This window comes from Saccopteryx bilineata, chromosome 4, assembly GCF_036850765.1.
Source record: "Saccopteryx bilineata isolate mSacBil1 chromosome 4, mSacBil1_pri_phased_curated, whole genome shotgun sequence".
NCBI lineage: Eukaryota > Metazoa > Chordata > Mammalia > Chiroptera > Emballonuridae > Saccopteryx > Saccopteryx bilineata.
In genome coordinates, this window is record NC_089493.1 from 94,800,507 (window position 1) to 94,819,609 (window position 19,103).

The following is a 19,103-nucleotide window of genomic DNA, read 5'->3' on the forward strand; positions in this document are numbered from 1 at the left end:
CATCAGGGAAAGAGGGGGGTGAACAGAGCTTTGCTGAAAGGTACTCCTACACCTCACCATCTGACCCTCCCTGGACCAAGACCAGAAAGGAATTGACACCATGGATGACAAAGAGGTCCTCCCCATCGAGCCACCTGGCCTGGGCTGACTTCTTCCTTCCTTGCCTCCCTTCTTTCATCAAATCAGCTAATATTTGAGGTCACCTAATAGGTGCTCAGCAGGCACCATGGGGGAACATAGTTGCTTAGGTGGTACAGAGCTATTCAGAGGCCCTGGGACAAGACTCCAGCACACCCGCCTGCCTGGGGAAGCAGAAGTGTCAAGGAGATGGTTGAACACGTGCAAGGAGTCTCTGAGGGAGGGAGGATGAGCCTGAGCTGGATGGTTCCTCCCGCATCTGAGATTCCAACAGTGAGATTCGCAGATGCTGATTCCCCCTGGTGGCCATCCATTGCCATGCAACTCAGACCACGTGATTTCAGGGAAACGGGCCCTCCCAGGAGCAGAACTGAAACTTAGGGCGGGGACTGTAGGAACAGGGCGGAGTTAGGAGGAAGCTCCCTAGGCAAGAGCCGAGCTGAGGTCAGCTGTGCTCTAGGACAGCCTGCACAGCCGCTCAGGTAAGATCAGCCAAGAATTGGTGGCAACCTGGGTGTAAGGGTGGAAAGTCCTGCCGGACTGGAGGAGGGTGCGGTTTCCTGGGGGCCCCTCTGCTCGGCTGAAGGATAGACTGAAAGCCTATAAGCCAGGAAGTAGGAGATTGGCCTGTGTGAGAGATTGACCAGGGTCTGTGGCCCAACTCTTAAAGGCAAAGTCCAGGAGGACCTGCTGCTGGGTTGTTCAGGGAAGAAGGCTAATGGTTCCAGTTCACTTAACCCTGTTTGTTGTTTTCTGGCCCTGCCTACTACTGCCACAGCTCCGCCCCTGCCCCACCTACCCCTGGGTCAAGGGAAGGGGAGGGCTGGGGGTCATAGAGGTTGTGGGGGCAGTAGGTGAAGAAGGTTGGTGAGGCACCTCAGAAGCAGATACTGCCTCTGCAAGTGTTTGAGCATCTAGACTGGGCCTCTTACCAGTAACACCACCAAGGAAATTCTCTCTTCCAAACAATAAATTTCTGAAAAGTCTTAAAATTAAGACCAGTGCCTAAGATTTCCTTGTTTCCTTTCAGATGTTATTGCTTGGGGTGTTCAAAAGAATCCAATTTTTTTTTTTTTTGTAATTGCCAGAAATGGCAGAAGCAAAACTTTGGCCTCAGAGAATGTTGAGATATGTCTAGAGAAAAAGATGAATGGGTTCTCTGAGAGCCCTTGCTAAACAACCCAAATGGCCAGGACTTCAGCAGATGTTCCCTCCTAAAGGGTTGTTTGGTTTTACTTATGCTGCCTGCTGCTCTTATTCCCAGGATGGCGTCAGGCAGGGCACGCTGCACTCGAAAGCTCCGGAACTGGGTGGTGGAACAAGTGGAGAGTGGACAGTTCCCAGGGGTGTGCTGGGAAGATGCAGCTAAGACCATGTTCCGAATTCCCTGGAAGCATGCAGGCAAGCAGGACTTTCGGGAGGACCAAGATGCTGCCTTCTTCAAGGTCAGTGGTAGTCAACCTGGTCCCTACTGCCCACTAGTGGGCCTTCCGGCTTTCATGGTGGGCGGTAGTGGAGCAACCAAAGTATAAATAAAAAGATACATTTAACTATAGTAAGTTGTTTTATAAAGATTTATTCTGCCAAACTTAGCAAAAATCTGACATAAAGTATTTGGTAAGTTATTATTATATGCTTTAACTTGCTGTAACTCTGCTTTATAAATTTCATAAAGTAAAGTTACTTCCCTACTTTATAAATCACCATTACTGTGGAACCGGTGGGCGGTTAGAAAATTTTACTACTGAGATATAAAAGTGGGTGGTAGGTAGCTTGCGGGAGACCCGGGTTCGATTCCCGGCAAGGGCACATAGGAGAGGCGCCCATTTGCTTCTCCACCCCCGCCCCCTCCTTCCTCTCTGTCTCTCTCTTCCCCTCCTGCAGCCAAGGCTCCATTGGAGCAAAGATGGCCCGGGCGTTGGGGATGGCTCCTTGGCCTCTGCCCCAGGTGCTAGAGTGGCTCTGGTCGCGGCAGAGTGACGCCCCGGAGGGGCAGAGCATCGCCCCCTGGTGGGCAGAGCGTCGCCCCTGGTGGGCGTGCCGGGTGGATCCCGGTCGGGCGCATGCGGGAGTCTGTCTGACTGTCTCTCCCCGTTTCCAGCTTCAGAAAAATACAAAAAAAAAAAAAAAAAAGTGGGTGGTAGGTATAAAAAGGTTGACTACCCCTGCTCAAGGAAGGGCCTGGGAACCGACCCCACCCTCGAAGTGAGGGATAGAGTCGATACTGATAGGGGTTGTGTTAGCCTGGGTGCCAGATAAAGAGATTAGAGGGTTGAAGCAGCTACATAAATTTTAGAACTCAGTGAAAAATGAAAATGCAAAAATTAGGGTTTCAAGATGGCAGCAGCTGAGTATAAACCCAGCACAGGCCTTTCTATGCAAGTGCTTAGGCCACACATCTGTGAAGCTGGCCCAGGTGGTGTGTCAGCTGCAGTCCATAACATGCTGCTTCTCTTCATTTGTTTCCCAGGCCTGGGCAATATTTAAGGGAAAGTACAAGGAGGGGGACATGGAAGGCCCCGCTATCTGGAAGACTCGTCTGCGCTGTGCTCTCAACAAGAGTCCTGAATTTGAGGAGGTTCCTGAGAATAGCCATAGGGATGGGGCCGAGCCCTACAAGGTGTATCGGCTGCTGCCACCAGGAACCCTCTCTGGTGAGGTTCCTTTGCCCAACACTCCTAGAATAGGCAGACTGGGGAGGAAGGATGGAGGTGAGCCTCCTGGGAGGGTGTTGGGCCTCAGTCCAGGCCGCTTGGTCAGGGCTCTACCTTGGGGAGCTACTACCAGGTTCCTCTGGCCAGCCCTGCTCCTCCTTTCACCGCCTCCTATCTCCTCTACCCTCTGACCTTGCTCTCTCTCTCAACATTCCATAGCCTCACCAGCAACCCAGAAATCACCATCAAAGAGACACCACAGCTCTGTGTTGCCTGAGAGGGAGGAGAGGGAAGCTACCACAAAGAACGGGACATGTAGTTCCTCCTTGCTCCAGGACTCCCTCAACAACGTAAGAGGTGGGGAGGGAACTGGGTGGGCAGGACAGTCAATAACTATGGGGAAAAGGGCCAACAATAGATACTATCAACAGGAGAATGTAGAAGCCAATGGGGGAGCAGGCCATTCAGACTTTGGGAGCAGCAGCAGTGGCGGTAGCGGCGGTGGGAGCAGTAGCAGCAACAGCAGCAGCAGCGGCAACAGTCCTGAGCCTCGTGAAGGTACCACCTCCCCTGCCTCTTGTTATCCCCCATGCCCCTCTGCCTGTCCCATAGACTCCCCAGTCCCACTCTAAATGACATGCCTCTTCTCCCTTCCAGTTTCAGACACAAACGAGGCCCCTTTCCAAGATCAGTTGTCTCTGGAGCTTCTGCCTCCTCCAGACTCAGGTACTTAGTGTGTCTGACTCACCTCTGCTCCCTGACCCCACGGATCAACTTCCTGTGGTCTGCATGCATCACCTAATCTGTCAGGGCTTGCAGCAACCTGGGCTCACCTTGCCCAGACAGAGGCACTGGTATCTAGATAGTGCACCTGGCCAGACTCCAGAATTCAAACAACTTGCTTCTTAGAAATACCCCCATTGCGTTCTGTTCCCTGGAAATTCACTTTGAGACATTGATTTTATGGATTAAGCAAAGAAGGTCCTGAATTTCAGAGACCTTCTGATAAACTGTAAGACCCTGAGCATTTAGCCTTGAGGCCCCAGGGGGAAGCTGTGTACTAGTACTCTCCTGAGTGATAGGAAAGTCTGCCAGGAAGCCCCGTGTGAGGGTGAGGGCAGTGAGGAAGAGGAGGGAGGGTGCCCTCTCTGGCCTCAACGGGTATAGCTGGTGCTCCTCTCCACAGCCTGCCTTGTCCGCCCTAACGCTTGTTTGGCTTTCCTGTCTGGGCCTTGTCCCTCAGCAGCAAAATGAGGATGTTGGATTTGCAAGGAGCCCCTCTGTGTTTCCCAGAGCCCTGTGCTGACCAGTGGACCCTTGGGGAAAGACACTTGGAGCAGTTAGTCACTCTCTGTTCGCAGACTACTCGCTGCTGCTCACCTTTATCTACAATGGACGCGTAGTGGGTGAGGCCCAGGTGCAGAGCCTGGACTGCCGCCTTGTGGCTGAGCCCTCCAGCTCCCAGTGCAGCATGGAGCAGGTGGTATTTCCCAAGCCTGGCCCAGAAGAGGCTACCCAGCGCCTGTTGAGCCAGCTGGAGAGAGGTGTCCTGGTGGCCAGCAACTCCCGAGGTCTCTTCGTGCAGCGCCTTTGCCCTGTCCCAATCTCCTGCAGCGCGCCCCACACCCTGACTGGTCCAGGCCCACATCTGCTGCCCAGCAACAAGTGTGTGGAGCTCTTCAGAACCACCTACTTCTGCAGAGGTAAGGTTGCTGCAGCCTAGCACCTGAGCCTCTACCCCCACCTGTAGTGCCCCCTGGGCCCTGCCCACACCCTGTGCTCCCTCCAGCAGATCCACCATCCCAGCCCGAGCATGGCACCCTGCACTTGGCTGGGTGCATATCCTGTGAGGCCCTCTGCTCAGCCTCAGCAGTGCCTGGCAGCCCTCCTTCCACAATCCGTGCCACGGAAGATGAGGCTCAGGTCGAGTCCAGCACAAGAGTGTCACAGCTCAGAGAGCACCATCACATGGAAGCACACAGTCAGTAGTCATGGCCCGCCTCCCACATACACCCCGGCACACACACCCCCCATGTCAGGAGAGCTGGTGCATGTCACACATCCTGGCACTCCAGGTTGCCCCTCTCCCATCCATACTCGGAATTCTACTTCCAGCCTCCATTCACCTCTAAACCTGGCTTTGAGAGTAGGGGCCAGGACACAGAGCATGGTGTTCCCAGGGCCATGGGTGCCCTAGTCTAGGGAGGATAGTATAAGCAGCAACCAGTGTAGGCACATCTGTGGCAGCAGCTGGGCCGCTGAGAGGACTCCAGACTCTCCCAGCAGAAAGCATGTCAGGTTGTGTACTAATCGGCCACTGCTAAATACTTCCTCTGGAGGAAGGAGTACTTTTCCTGACTGTACACGGGAGCTAACCACACAGTTCCTCGCATCTCTCCTGGCACGAGACAGCAGCCTTGTGGCCCTGCAGCTCCTGCTCTGGCCTGGCTTTCCAGGTGGCCCTGCTGCCAACTCTCTTCATTACGGGTACCTCCCATTTCCCTCCCTCCCTCCCTCCCTGCCTGCCTGTGGCCCTCTCCCTTCTCTTCTTTCTTCCAGCCTTTGACCCTTTCTCTTTCAGACTTGGAGAGGTACTTCCGGGGCCTGGGCCCCCCACCCCAGTTCCAGGTGACACTGAATTTCTTAGAGGAGGACCCGAGCCCCAGCCACACTCCACAGAGTCTCATCTCAGTGCAGGTGAGTTCAGGGCAGGGTAAGAATAGCTGCCTTTGCGGAGGAGAGGGTTCCAGGAGGAGATGGTGCCTTCCGGGGTGGGCTGGGAGTAGTGGCCACCCTTACTGGGCTCTTGATACCCTCTTCCCCCTCTCCTGGCACAGATGGAGCAGGCCTTTGCCCGAAATTTACTGGAGACTCCAGAGGACCTGGCAGCCACTCTGTCCCTGGTGCAGAGCCTTGGGGACCTATCTTCCTCCTCTCCGCTCTATTCTCCCTGTTTCCTTTGAAGGGGACTCATTCTGTACACTATTGACCTGCCTCTCTTCGGTGATAGTTCTCGGGGGTTCCCTGTGATTGTTATGTCTTTGAACTCCTCATGATGGCTAGTTTTTATTTGTTCTCTTTTGTTGGTTTTTGTTGTTGGTTTTTTATTTCTGAGATATACCCTCTTTTATCTCTGAAGAACTGAACTGGGAAAGTCCACATGGTATGAACTCAGGGGCACCATTCCCTCTTCCCCCAACCCTGAAGCCAAGCACTTTATATTTTCTTCTTAAATCTTCAGTAAGGATTTAAAATAAAAATTTATTGGAAAAGGAATCTGTCTGATTTGTTATGAGAACAAGGTAGCAGGGGTCACAGGGAGATAACAGAGATGTACTTGAGAGGAGACACTTGGGCTCTCTTCCTGCTGACATCTCTCCACGCAAAGGTTCTGGCGAGGAAGCATTCTGGCACTGCAGGTTTTGGTCCTGGCTCTCTATACCATCTACATAACCAAGATTAGGGTCAGGGTCAGTCACCAAGATGGGCACTGAGCCTACAGCCAGTAAAGCCTCCAACTTCCCATGGGAAGGTCTGGGCTCCACAGTGCTTTACTAGAGGCATCTGATTTGGGCCTTCACAACAGCCCTGGGACTCCTAGACTGGGAGGTCTGAATGAACAGAACTTGAAGGTGGCCTGACACCCTGGGCTAGAGGCCCTGGGGCCTGCTGGGAGGGGAAATCAGGGAAGAGTTGCTGAACCTTCTGTACCTGGGGCAGATTAGGCCCTGGTGTCTCTTCTCCCAGCACATGGTACCCTGTCACCCCCACTGAAGGGTACTCCCAAATTGGTTTCCTCACCTGAGCCCCACAAAAGACAATTTGGCATAGACTGCCATGTCACCAACACTGTAAGCTGAGATTTGAGGGGCCCAAAAGAGCTAACTCTCCTCTCCCTCATCCATGTTTATTTTGCCACCAAACTGGATTTCTTCTCACAAGGCCACCTGTCATCCCTCCTCTCTGTACACTCAATTCCAGCAGAATAGCTAAGATCTAAGTCACCACTTACCTGATTGCCATGGCCTCCAGCTTCCCCCTTCCTGTATGTGGCACCGGATTAGGGGAGAAGGAGTCTCCCAGACAGACTCCCTTCCTGTCATGTCACCCTTACAAGCTTTCAATAGCACGTGTATCACCTACACTATTGTATCTAGACAACTAGATCCTCGAGGATCTTCTCGCTGTCACTCAACAAAATTAAGTGCTATTTTTGAGCCTTTCTTCTCATTAGTCTTTTCCATCATCCTCCAGGAAACTAAACAGGCATCTGCACTAGCAGTGAAGAAACCAGATGCCGAGTACACAGGTACACAGGTGCCCTGCTGTATCCTTGATATGCAGAAATGCCTCCTGGATTTTTGTTCTTGCTACCTCTGACTTACATTTGCTTTTGTACCCCACACCCAACTCCATCAGCAAGTCCTATCATTATGCCTTCAAGAGCTATCTAGAATCTGAGGGCTTCTCTTAGCTTCCACCACCCCCCTTTGGAATAAGTCACCATCATCTCTCACACCTCTTCCTGCTTCCTTCCACACCTTATTTTCTGCTTTAACTCTTGTCCACCTTTAGCCTGTTCTCAACACAGTGGAGATCCTCTTAACCCTTTGAGTAATAAGAACATTCATGTATGTCCTCGTGCCTCCTGACCATCCAGAGTACGATTGTACATGTGTAAGGCAACATTAAAAAAAGGCAAATAGACCCTGGCTGGTTGGCTCAGTGGTAGAGCGTCGGCCTGGCGTGCGGAAGTCCTGGGTTTGATTCCTGGCCAGGGCATACAAGAGAGGCGCCCATCTGCTTCTCTACCCCTCCCCCTCTCCTTCCTCTCTGTCTCTCTCTTCCCCTCCCGCAGCCAAGGCTCCATTGGAGCAAAAGATGGCTCGGGCGCTGGGGATGGCTCCTTGGCCTCTGCCCCAGGCGCTAGAGTGGCTCTGGTTGCGACAGAGCGACGCCCCGGATGGGCAGAGCATTGCCCCCTGGTGGGCATGCCAGGTGGATCCCGGTCGGGCGCATGCGGGAGTCTGTCTGACTGCCTCCCCGTTTCCAGCTTCAGAAAAATACAAAAAAAAAAAAAAAAAAGGCAAATATATGTTCTTTTTTTTTTTTTTTTTTAATTTTTTTTTTTTTTTAATTTATTCATTTTAGAGAGGAGAGGGAGAGACAGAGAGAGGGGGGGGGTAGGAGCTGGAAGAATCAACTCCCATATGTGCCTTGACCAGGCAAGCCCAGGGTTTTGAACCGGTGACCTCAGCATTTCCAGGTCAAGGCTTTATCCACTGCGCCACCACAGGTCAGGCAAATATATGTTCTTGTTACCATAAATTGGTTATCAAACAAACATGATTTTAAGTTAATAAAACTGGAACTAGGAACTAATTTCATTTTTTGAAACCCACTCCCAGGGGTCAGCAGGCATGAAAAAACTCACTACTTAAAGGGTTAACACCTACGTCTCATATGTCATTCCTCTGTTCAAAACCCTCCATTGGCTCTCAACTCAGATTAAAAGACCAAATCCTTACAATGGCCTCCACGGTCCTTGCGATGTGACCACTAGCCTCCTCTCTAACCACACCTCTTGCCATTGTTCTCCTCAGTCACTTTGTTTCAGGCTCCTTGAACCCACCAAACACATTTCTGCTTCAGGACCTTTACACCTGCTAGTTCTTTTGTCTAAAATATTCTTCCTTCAGGTAGGCACATGACTTGCCCCCTCTCTTCCCTGAGCACCCTACCTAAATAGCAGTCCTCACTACTACTCTATTCTCCTATGCTGCCTCATTTTTCTTCATAGCACTGACCACTTCACATATTTCTATTTGCCTGCTTGTTTTTCTTCTTCCTTACTCCATGAGAACAGGGACTTGTTCTGTTCGTTGCTGTATCCCTAGTGCCTAGAGGAACACATGGCACATTGAAGGCCAATACTTATTGAATGGATGAATGAACAAATTATCTCCTAAACTAGGTTCTAAGCACTTTAAGGATAGGTGCCCCATTTTATCATCTTTGTGCCTAATATGAACACTTGTGAACAATGACAATTTATGAACAACGATTGAAACAGTTGTTCATATCTTGTAGAAAATGATTTAGCCAAACACAATCAAATAGGGATTAGGTGAACACTGAAATTCAAGAGTGCAGAGTTCTCAAGCAGGCTGTCACTTAAGGAGCTGTGTGTTCCGGGAGAAATAGTCTGCATGGGCCTCCATTTTCTCATCTGTAAAAGCAAGGTTTGGACTAGATTTTGAAAATCCTTTTAGCCCTGGCAGGATAGCTCAGTTAGAGCATTGTCCTGAAGCACTGAGGTTGCCAGTTCAATCCCCGGTCAGGGCACATACAGGAACAGATCGATGTTCCTGGCTCTCTAACTTTTTCTCTCTTTCTAAAATCAATTAAAAAAAATTTTTTAATAAAAATAAAAATAATAAATCCCTTTTAGCCTTGACATTCTGTGGTTGTAAGTTTAGGGTAATTGCACAGTCATTTGATGAAATCTTACTGAACTAGATTCCAGGCACTAATTGAAAACACAAGAGCCCAATCTCAAAGCTCCCAGATTGGAAGAGCAAAATAAAATAGGGTCAGCTGGGCTACAATAAGAGCTGAGTCTTAAAGAGGCAGAAGTATGCCCTGGGACTGAGGCAAATGGCTGTGCAAAAAGCAGGAGGCATGGAGACAAGGGATATTTGGAACTATTAGAATATAACTTAATTTTACACAAAGAATTGTTTGAGACAAATGGCTTTTGGAGGACAAGAGTATATCCTGCATCCAACAACGCTAAAGTCTGTTTAAGCCAGGAGAACATTCACACGCTGAACTGTTCGGAGTCTAAGAAATGGCCCTGCAAGTCCTTTCGTTACTTCCTGTGAGACCTGATTTTCCCCCCTTCGACCTGTGGTGGTTCCCAGGCTCAGGAAAGGCCCAATGCGGCACAAAGATAGACCAATCAATTGCCACGGGGTGGAATTTGGTGGGAGAAGGGCAAATCTAACCGCAGGTCAGGCGCCAAACAGAGCCACTGTCAATGCCCCAGACATGACCCTACGCCTACGGGTTGAAACGCCCTTGTTTCCAGCCTAGATGCGGCAGAGGCTGGGATTTGTTCCTCGCTTATTGGTTGTCAGAAAAGCACCTCCGCGGAACCCTTGTTACCAGAGAAGAGAACGAGAGCCCATTGGTCAGGACACCTCACAATGGCCCAGCAGCGTGCAGGGTACTCCTGATTGGCTCGTTCCTGTCTGGGCGCCCCCTACCGCCTCGTCCCCTGGCAGGCAGCGTGGCATTCTGGAACATTGCTCAGCCACACCGAACAGTGCGTCCCATCGGCTGTTCGGGGGCCACCGTCTTCTAATGAGGAGTGGGGCGCGGAGCATCCTATTGCGTGCTCCCTGCGGCGAGATCTAGGCCCCGCGGGAGGGCGTCGCGGTGAGACTTTCGCTGCCCAAGCTGAGGGTAAAGGTCCCAGAGCCCGGCATCTCTGCAGAGAACAGCCATTCCTCTTTGGGACCTGGTCCGGGCCACCGCCCAGGCCTTTCCCTTCAAGAGCTCTGCATCTCCAACCTGCTCCAGTAAGTTCTAAGCACCCATGTGGCGTGCGTGCGAACCCTTCAGTGTTGAAGGAGGGAGCATCCCTGTGTATGTAGCCTGCGTTTCCTTTTATTCCCTTAATCCTTTATCCATCTCGTGTTTATTTGTTCACTTATTTGGCATTCTGGGTCCATCCACTGCCTCACTTGTCCAAATCCTTACATCTCTCCGAGGATGCTGGGAAATCTTGTGCGCTAAAGAATTCGGATTGAGCCCTGGCCAGGCAGCTGGGGTGGTTGGTTAGAACATGGTCCCAAAACGCTAAGGTTGTGGGTTGACCCCCCGTTAGGGCACATACAAGAATCAACCAATGAATGCATAAATAAGCAGAACAACAAATTTCTCTCTCTCTCTCTTTCTCTCTCTCTCTCTCATTATTAAAAAAAAAAAAAAGAATCCGGAATTCAGATTGAGATCTAAACGGAAGAGTGAGTGGTAGTGGTAGAGACGAGAAGGTGAAACCCCAGAGGGACGATGTTCTACTACCCCAGTGTGCTTCAGCGCCACACAGGCTGCTTCGCCACCATCTGGTAAAAGCCTCAGAGCCAGGGAGGGCAAGCCTGGAGGGGTGCCCAGGGATCCCTGCCCAACAGTCCCCCATTCCCATCCCCATCCCCACCCCATCCAGGCTGGCAGCGACGCGTGGCAGCCGGTTGGTGAAACGTGAATACTTGAAGGTGAATGTGGTGAAGACCTGGTAAGGCCCAGGAAAGGGAGGGTGACCTGGTGCTGGTGTGGGTTAGGGGGTGGATTGGGGTGGGCAGGGCTGTGGGGGTGGTTCTCAGTGCAGGCGTGGCCGTGATCAGGGTGCGTTGTTCCCCCAGTGAAGAAATCCTCAGTTATGTGCTGGTACAAGTGGAACCCCCGCAGCCTGGCCTGCCGCGCCCCCGCTTCTCCCTCTATCTCTCAGCCCAGCTCCAGATTGGTGTGATCCGGGTCTACTCACAACAATGCCAGTACCTCGTAGGTAAGGCTGGGAAGGCTCTGTTGAGGTGGGGCAGGGCTGAGTGGCCCTCAGCTAGGCTGGCTCTCTACCTTGGCCTTCTGCCCACAGAGGACATCCAGCATATCCTGGAGCGCCTGCACCGTGCCCAGTTGCAGATCCGCATAGATATGGTGGAGACCGAACTGTGAGTGTCCCCCTGGGCCTGGGACCACCCAGCCTTTGGTGGGAAACCTCCTTGCCTCAGTCTTTGACAGCCACATTCTCTCTCAGACCCAGCCTGCTGCTTCCTAGCCACCTGGCTATGATGGAGACCCTGGAAGATGCTCCAGACCCCTTTTTTGGAATGATGTCTGTGGATCCCAGACTTCCTAGCCCCTTCGATATACCTCAGGTGGGGCTCATTACCTCAGGACACCTCAGACTGATGAATTGACAGTACAGAAGGGGAGAGCTGTTCCTGTACCAGTCTGACACTGGGGTTAGGGGAAGGGAGCTGCCACAGCTCTGCCCCACAGGAGTTGGTGCTGGGGACTGTAATGGTGGACCAACCCAGAAAAGCCTGCTCCTTATTGCCTGACCAGGCGGTGGCGCAGTGGATAGAGCATCGGACTGGGATGCGGAGGACACAGGTTCGAAACCCCGAGGTCGCCAGCTTGAGTGTGGGCTCATCTGGTTTGAGCAAAGCTCACCAGCTTGGACCCAAGGTCGCTGGCTTGAGCAAGGGGTCACTCGGTCTGCTGTAGCCCCACTGTCAAGGCACATATGAGAAAGCAATCAGTGAGGCCTGACCTGTGGTGGTGCAGTGGATAAAGCGTCGACCTGGAATGCTGAGGTCGCCGGTTCAAAACCCTGGGCTTGCCTGGTCAAGGCACATATGGGAGTTGATGCTTCCTGCTCCTCCCCCTGTTCTCTCTCTATCTCTCCCTCTCTCTCTCCCCCCCCCTCTAATAAAAATGAATAAATAAAATCTAAAAAAAAAAGGAAAGCAATCAGTGAACTAAAGTACAGCAACAAAGAATTGATGCTTCTCATCTCCACTCCTGTCTGTCTGTCCCTATCTATCCCTCTTTCTGACTCTCACTCTGTAAAAAAAACCAAAACAAAACAAGAAACCCACCTAGAGGTAGCTCATGTTCTCACTCATCTGCACATTGTTCCCACTGCTGAGGCCCTAATCCAAGCCCTCATTGTCCCTCATTGTCCCTTGGCACTAGGTTTTCCTGCCCATGTCCTTCTCCATCTAGTCCTAACACCCCTACAACTTAGGCAATGTTATTCCTTTCCTTCAAAGCCACCTCCAGTGGTTCCCCACAGCAAACAGAATACTAGCATTTAGGGCTCTCTGTGCCCTTGTTCAGAGCTAGACATTTCCAGATGTCTCAGCACATTCTCTGGGTATCTTGGCTGCCAAACACACCAGTCTGGACCCTGGTCGCAAAGATGCCATGTTGTTTTTTTGCTTGTTATGCCCATAATGATCACCTTCTGTTCTCTACTCGTCATCTCCTACATATCCATACAGACCTCACTCAAATGATACCCTTTTCCATGAAGCTCTATCCCACTCCCAGGCAGAACCAAATGTTCTGGAACTCAGCACACAGGGCCTTGTTTTAACTTTTGTGTTAACCCTTGCTAAGGTCATATACAAACTTGTTTCCCCACTAGATCATATGTTCCTTATGAACAAGAATCCTTTCTTGAGCCCTGGCCGGTTGGCTCAGCGGTAGAGCGTCGGCCTAGCGTGCAGAGGACCGGGGTTCGATTCCCAGCCAGGGCACATAGGAGAAGCGCCCATTTGCTTCTCCACCCCTCCGCCGCACTTTCCTCTCTGTCTCTCTTCCCCTCCCGCAGCCAAGGCTCCATTGGAGCAAAGATGGCCCAGGCGCTGGGCATGGCTCTGTGGCCTCTGCCTCAGGCGCTAGAGTGGCTCTGGTCGCAATATGGCGACGCCCAGGATGGGCAGAGCATCGCCCCCTGGTGGGCAGAGCACCGCCCCTGGTGGGCGTGCCGGGTGGATCCCGGTCGGGCGCATGCGGGAGTCTGTCTGACTGTCTCTCCCTGTTTCCAGCTTCAGAAAAATGAAAAAAAAAAAAAAAAGAATCCTTTCTTTCCCTTCTGTCCCCACAACACTTGATATAAGGATGCAGTGCTTCTTGCACAAATTGACAAAGGCTACATAACTGGTGGTGGGGGCAGGAGTGGGAGGGTGGGAGGAAAGGAGACCAAATGGCAAGTGCGTCACTGCATGCTAAACATTGAGGCGTAAAGGGGGTATTACTGTCCATTGTGTAAATAAGATGATGAGGGTGGGAAAGCAGGGGGCTAAAACTGAACCCTGCCTTTTGTACCCAATCCCTCCCCAAAGATTCGACACCTTTTGGAGGCTGTGAGTCCAGAGAGAGTTCCTGAGGAGATCCCCCCTGAAGTCCCTACAGAGCCTGGGAAGCCAGGTGAGCAGAGAGGGCCTTCTTTCTGGTGAGAAGCATAGGAGGCTCTGACAGCTAAAGAAATAACTGTCTTCAAGTGTCTCTTAAGAGTCAGGCCCTGCCTGACCAGGCGGTGGCGCAGTGGATAGAGCATCGGACTGGGACGCAGAGGACCCAGGTTCGAGACCCCGAGATCGCCAGCTTGAGCGCGGGCTCATCGGGTTTGAGCAAGGCTCACCAGCTTGAGCCCAAGGTCATTAGCTCGAGCAAGGGGTTGCTCGGTCTCCTGTAACCCCTCCCCATCAACCCCCCCCCATCAAGGCACATATGAGAAATCAACCAATGAACAACTAAGGTGTCACAACGAAAAACTGATGATTGATGCTTCTCATCTCTCTCTGTTTCTGTCTGTCTGTCCCTCTCTCTAACTCTGTCTCTGCCACAAAAAACAAAACAAAAAAAAAAAAACAGGCCCTGTGAGGGGCACTTTATGTATATAACCTCATCACTGCCTCATAAGAGTTCTATGAAATCAAAATGCTTACTCCAGTCATGGCCAACATACGGCCCACAGGCTGGATCCAGCCCACATAATGAGCTTATGCGGCCTATGATTAAATTTTCTTTTTCCGTGATTAAATTTTTAATATTCTCCACTACTTTAAAATCTCAGCTACTCAGAAGCAGAAGCGTCTTTGATTATTGGAAATCAAGATATTTACGAAGTGATACACAGAAAAGAATTCTGCATGTGATTAATCTAGGGTTAATTTCCAATAATTGGTCAAATGGATTTGCGATATTTCATTTAAAAAAAAAATTCCATTATAAAGATTTACAATTTTTGTACTCGTCTGTACTTGATATAAACTGTTTGACGTTTAGCGGCGATGTGAAACCCACATTCTTTTAGGCGGAGTTTGCCAGTGCGTACCCAAGGTCAAATAATTTGTTATTTTTGTGGTCAAGTGTTCTGAATCAAGTGGCATTGTAGCATAGAGTAGACAATAGCTGCAGTTGATAACTGAAAACGTATCCAGGCTATTTGTAAAACAAAATAATTGTTTTATTTGCGATATAAGTCCTTCAAGCCTGACCAGGCAGTGGCCCAGTGGATAGAGCATTGGACTGGGATGCGGAGGACCCAGGCCCGAGACCCCGAGGTCACCAGCCTGAGCGAGGGCTTATCTGGTTTGAGCAAAGCTCACCAGCTTGGACCCACGGTCGCTGGCTTAAGCAAGGGGTTACTCGGTCTGCTGTAGCCCACGGTCAAGGCACATATCAGAAAGCAATCAATGAACAACTAAGGTGTCACAAAGTGCTACAAAAAACTAATGATTGATGCTTCTCATCTCTCTCCGTTCTTGTCTGTCTGTCCCTATCTATCCCTCTCTGATTCTCTGTCTTTGTAAAAAGTAAATAACCCCTTCAAGCTCATTCTACTTATCCACTGTGCCACTGCCTGGTCAGGCTGTAATTATATTTTTATTAAAATATATTTTTATTAAAATAATATTGTATATTAAAATTTTTTACTCAACTTGCATTTATTCATAAACAAATTACATAATAAAATTTTATTTATTTAAATGGATCATTTTTGTATTTAACATTTTTTAATTTTAATATTTCGTCTGGCCCATGAAGTTTTCTTTCTAATCTGGCCTGGGGGCAAAACTGTTGGCTACACCTGGCTTACTCTCATCGTACAGGTGAGAAAAGTGATGCTTGTAGTGGTTAAGCAACATATCCAGGGTCAAATGGCCAGTGACTGGCCTGGGCCTGACTGGAACCTAGCTTGACTTGACTCTACAGTCCATGCTTTTGCCTCACATGGGTGTGGGAAGTTGAAAAGAAGCAGAGAAGGGTGGTGTGACTTCCCTGCCCCTTCAGACAGGGCCCTGGTCACTGTGGTGTCTCCTGAAGCCATCACACTCCAGGAGGCAGAGCCCATACGCCTGCTGCAGATTGATGTGAGTTGTCCCCTGCCCAGAACCTGAGACCAGAGTCCCGCTTCGACAGCCCAGCCCCTCTTGCATCCACCCCTCTCTGCCCAAGTTCTGCCCTCTCCATCTCCATTGCCCCACTTCCTGCCCTTTGCACTTGAGCACCCATTAGACGTCCTCAAATTGGCCCCGTATCATGCCTCTCAGACTCACTCTTTTCAACCCACTTCCTTTCTTCATAAATGGAATTAAGTCCCCTCCTTGTTCTTCCTCTCACGATAGGGTGAACGGGACCTCCCAGAGGTTAGCCGTCGGGACTTGGACCTGCTCATTGCTGAAGAGGATGAAGCTATCTTGTTGGAGGAACAAGGCAGGCCTGTCCGGCAGTACAGGACCTACCTGGGGCTGGACAGTCAGGCCTCGGATATGGGCAGTCTGGGCTTGGGCAGTGCTCCCACCTCTTCTGTGCTCTGAGCCCTGCTCCTCTCTGTCTTTCTAGTGTCCAAGGAGGAGCCCCGGGCCCTGGAAGTGGAAACTACAGTTCCTCCGCTCTCACCTCTAGCTCTTGCACTGTAAGGGCAGGAAGGAAGCCCTGGGCCACATAGGGGATGAGTGCCAGGAGGAGTGTTCTCAGCTCTCTTGCCCATTTTTCCTTAGGGTGGAGGAGGCAGCAAAGCCACTTCCAAGCCAGGTCATGGCCCCGGAAGAGGAGAAGCCAGCAGTCTGGGAGCCTGAGCCCCTGCTTGCTGGTGAGTACCTGCCATGCCTGGATCCTTCCTGGGGGAACCTGCACAAATGTGCAGACAAGGGGCCTGTATTCCCACTTGCTAAAGGCCAGACCCTCTAACTTCTTGCCTGGGTGGCTGTGAGGGCCAAGGGTGTGGGACAGAGCCAGGAACTAGCATGTTGTTGCAGAGGTGACGCCCCCGCCTCCGCAGGAACTGCGTCTTCCAGTCCCACTCAGCCCAGAGGTGAGTAGTAGCCCTTCCAAGTTTTCTTCTCTTCACCTTCCTCTCCCAAAGCTGCTCACCCATATCCAGCTTCCCCAAGCCCAGGCCAGTGCCAGCCTACACCAGCCTTTGTGTCAGTAAAAGGTGGCTCTGCCTAGACTACAGTTAAACCAGCTGCACTTCCAGATGGGTTAGCCTTGCAAAGCAGGAGCTGTAACAGCTCCCCGAGGGCCCACCCAAACCCTTTTCCAGGGTGACTCTGGGGCAACAGTGCGGGGGCCTGTCTGAAGTCCACCAGGATGTCAGGAAAATAATTGGTAGCCTTGCTTTCACTTCCCCTGCCTACTCAACAGAGGCGGCCCCCAGCCTCCCCACCTGCTCGCCGCCGTATTCGCCGCCGCCAGTTACTGTTCTGGGACAAGGAGACTCAGATCTCCCGGTTGGATTTCCAGAAACAACTGCAAACTAGAGCTCACTGCTGGGAGTGTGTGAGTGCAGCCCTGACTTTGCAGGGGATGGAGATGGGGGTGCCTAAGGTAGGTCCGTGCTTGGCCTTGTAAACCCTTAGAGAGGCACTGGAAACATTCCCCAGTGCAAGCATTGGGGTCTGCACATACACCGCTCTCTATGCTTCTTTACTGGCCCTGCCCAGCGTATCTATGGGCACCAGTTAAAAGTCTTACCTTTAGCAATTAGCATAGTGGGCAGGGGCCCTGGAACAAGGCATTGTAGAGGTGAAGGGGCAATGTGGACTGACTCCCTCTTAACTGGACTCTGCCTTCCCTACCGTGCAGCCGATGGTGCAGCCCCCCGAGAGGACCGTCAGAAGCCCCACGGAGCTGTTCCAAACTCCAACTTACTGTAAGAGTGGTGGTTGGCATGCGGGATCTTCTGACCCCACACTCCTCTGCTGGTGTCCCTCATGCCTCAAACTCTGTCCCTGCTGCCACCTTGTCCCTATCCAGCTAGATGGCTACCCCCAGAATTGCTGGCTTTCTGGTCCCGCTGTGCCCAGCCTCCCCCAAGAGCGCTCAGGCGAATGCCGCCGCCAAAGCCCAAAGAGGAGCCTGAGAGGGAGGTAGCAGCCGAGGAAGAAAGGAGAATGGCTGAAACTCCGACTGATATCGAGGTAACAGCACCCTCACTCCTGATGGACCTGTCTGCTTTGCTTAAGCTCCAGTGCTGTCTTCTGCCCGTGGGAGCAGTGGTGTCATGTCCTGGACATGGGGCTGGGATGTGTCCCGTCCCAGAGCCAATGCCTATTCAGGGCGGGGGATTGTTTCACTCCGGCCCCAAGTGCTTTGGTGATGTTTGGGGGCTTCTCTCTCTCACTTCCAGGTCCTGAGGGAGGCCCAGGAGCCCAGTGGGCCCCTTATGCTGTCTTCAGGTAAGCACCTGAGGAAACGGCAGAGACCACCACCCTAACCACTGTCCGAGTAAATGGGTACCCTAGCTGCTGAGTTTTCGTCAGAGGGAGTGTTCAACGTAGAAAACAAATTGGTTCTCTCCAGTTCCCCCTCCTGGGTGCTTATAACAAGTCACTGCACAGCTCTGGCATCCAGTTTGACCAGGTGGCCCCAAGGTCCCAACTGCTCAGATCCAAGCAGACTGGATCAGAACCTTTCCTTCCCTGAACAGAGCTCTCCATAGAAACAGCTGAGGAGGAGAAGTCCCATGTCAGCCTCATCCCCCCAGAAGAGCGGTGGTAAGCCTGGGCAGGGTCCCTAGCCTGGGCGAGCTTGTGCCGCAGCCCTGGTCAGGTGGAGCAGTGAGTGGCTAGGATGGGTATGCCTCTGGTCACCCTCACAGCTGCCACTCCCGTGCTCCACCTGACTCCCTTGTTCTCCCAGGGCTGAGGTGGAGCAGCCTGAGCCCCCAGCATTGCCTGTGGTGCCTGAACTCCCCGAGGTGCCCATGGAGATGCCTTTGGAGCTGCCCCCAGAGCCTGAGCCACTAGTCTCACTTGAAGCTGTGCACAGGTAGGTACCACAGAGGGGGTGCCTCGATTGGGTGGGCCCAGCCTGGGGCTTTAGCTAACAGTTCTTGACCCCTACAGGGCAGTGGCCCTGGAGCTGCAGGCCAACAGGGAGCCAGATTTCAGCAGCCTGGTGTCACCTCTCAGCCCTCGCAGGATGGCTGCCCGGGTCTTCTACCTGCTCCTAGGTGAGCATGGGCATATGTACGTTTGGGGGGGCTGGGGGGGACACAGGCCAGAGCCACTGTAGGGACTCCCCATGACCAGCCCGCTCTTCCTGCCTTGACAGTGCTTGCAGCCCAGCAGATCCTTCGCATGGAACAAGAGAAGCCATATGGGCGCCTCCTGATCCAGCCGGGGCCCCGATTCCACTCTGGTTAGAGCCAAATTTAGAAGCTGCCAAGAAACCAGCTATGTTAAACATGTCCTTCCTCAGTAGGCCTTACCCGACTCCTTTCAGGAC

The 19,103-nt window shown here is 51.9% G+C and overlaps 2 protein-coding genes across 4 annotated transcripts; both read left to right on the forward strand.

Moving 5' to 3' along the window:
* Nucleotides 1-109: 109 nt before the first annotated feature.
* Nucleotides 110-6,068, forward strand: IRF9 (interferon regulatory factor 9). 3 transcript variants are annotated; one of them, XM_066277534.1, is made up of 10 exons: nt 110-620; nt 1,403-1,583; nt 2,609-2,792; nt 3,012-3,142; nt 3,224-3,350; nt 3,450-3,518; nt 4,154-4,495; nt 4,582-4,773; nt 5,374-5,489; nt 5,630-6,068. In XM_066277534.1, the coding sequence occupies exons 2-10, from the start codon at nt 1,404-1,406 to the stop codon at nt 5,753-5,755; spliced, it is 1,467 nt and encodes a 488-aa protein (XP_066133631.1). In that variant the 5' UTR covers nt 110-620; nt 1,403; the 3' UTR covers nt 5,756-6,068. The 3 variants fall into 3 exon arrangements, with proteins under 3 accessions (XP_066133631.1, XP_066133632.1, XP_066133633.1); XM_066277535.1 differs by having other exon boundaries at nt 4,585-4,773; XM_066277536.1 differs by lacking the exon at nt 4,582-4,773.
* A 4,227-nt stretch (nt 6,069-10,295) lies between these two features.
* REC8 (REC8 meiotic recombination protein) lies at nt 10,296-19,060 on the forward strand. The gene is made up of 20 exons (XM_066276716.1): nt 10,296-10,375; nt 10,789-10,924; nt 11,023-11,091; nt 11,219-11,361; nt 11,449-11,524; nt 11,611-11,731; nt 13,709-13,793; nt 15,663-15,742; nt 15,998-16,127; nt 16,215-16,287; nt 16,373-16,464; nt 16,631-16,686; nt 17,019-17,153; nt 17,460-17,526; nt 17,631-17,794; nt 18,004-18,052; nt 18,304-18,370; nt 18,516-18,644; nt 18,722-18,828; nt 18,930-19,060. The coding sequence occupies exons 2-20, from the start codon at nt 10,869-10,871 to the stop codon at nt 19,019-19,021; spliced, it is 1,791 nt and encodes a 596-aa protein (XP_066132813.1). The 5' UTR covers nt 10,296-10,375; nt 10,789-10,868; the 3' UTR covers nt 19,022-19,060.
* The last annotated feature ends 43 nt before the right edge of the window (nt 19,061-19,103 follow it).

Coding starts and splice junctions, on each gene's coding strand:
- IRF9 (XM_066277534.1), top strand. CDS start 1,404: ATGGCGTCAGGCAGGGCACGCTGCACTCGAAAGCTCCGGAACTGGGTG. Junction 1,584..2,608: donor AAGATGCTGCCTTCTTCAAG/GTCAGTGGTAGT, acceptor TTTGTTTCCCAG/GCCTGGGCAATATTTAAGGG. Junction 4,496..4,581: donor AACCACCTACTTCTGCAGAG/GTAAGGTTGCTG, acceptor TGCTCCCTCCAG/CAGATCCACCATCCCAGCCC.
- REC8 (XM_066276716.1), top strand. CDS start 10,869: ATGTTCTACTACCCCAGTGTGCTTCAGCGCCACACAGGCTGCTTCGCC. Junction 11,732..13,708: donor GCCCCTTCGATATACCTCAG/GTGGGGCTCATT, acceptor CCCTCCCCAAAG/ATTCGACACCTTTTGGAGGC. Junction 17,527..17,630: donor GTTCCAAACTCCAACTTACT/GTAAGAGTGGTG, acceptor GTCCCTATCCAG/CTAGATGGCTACCCCCAGAA.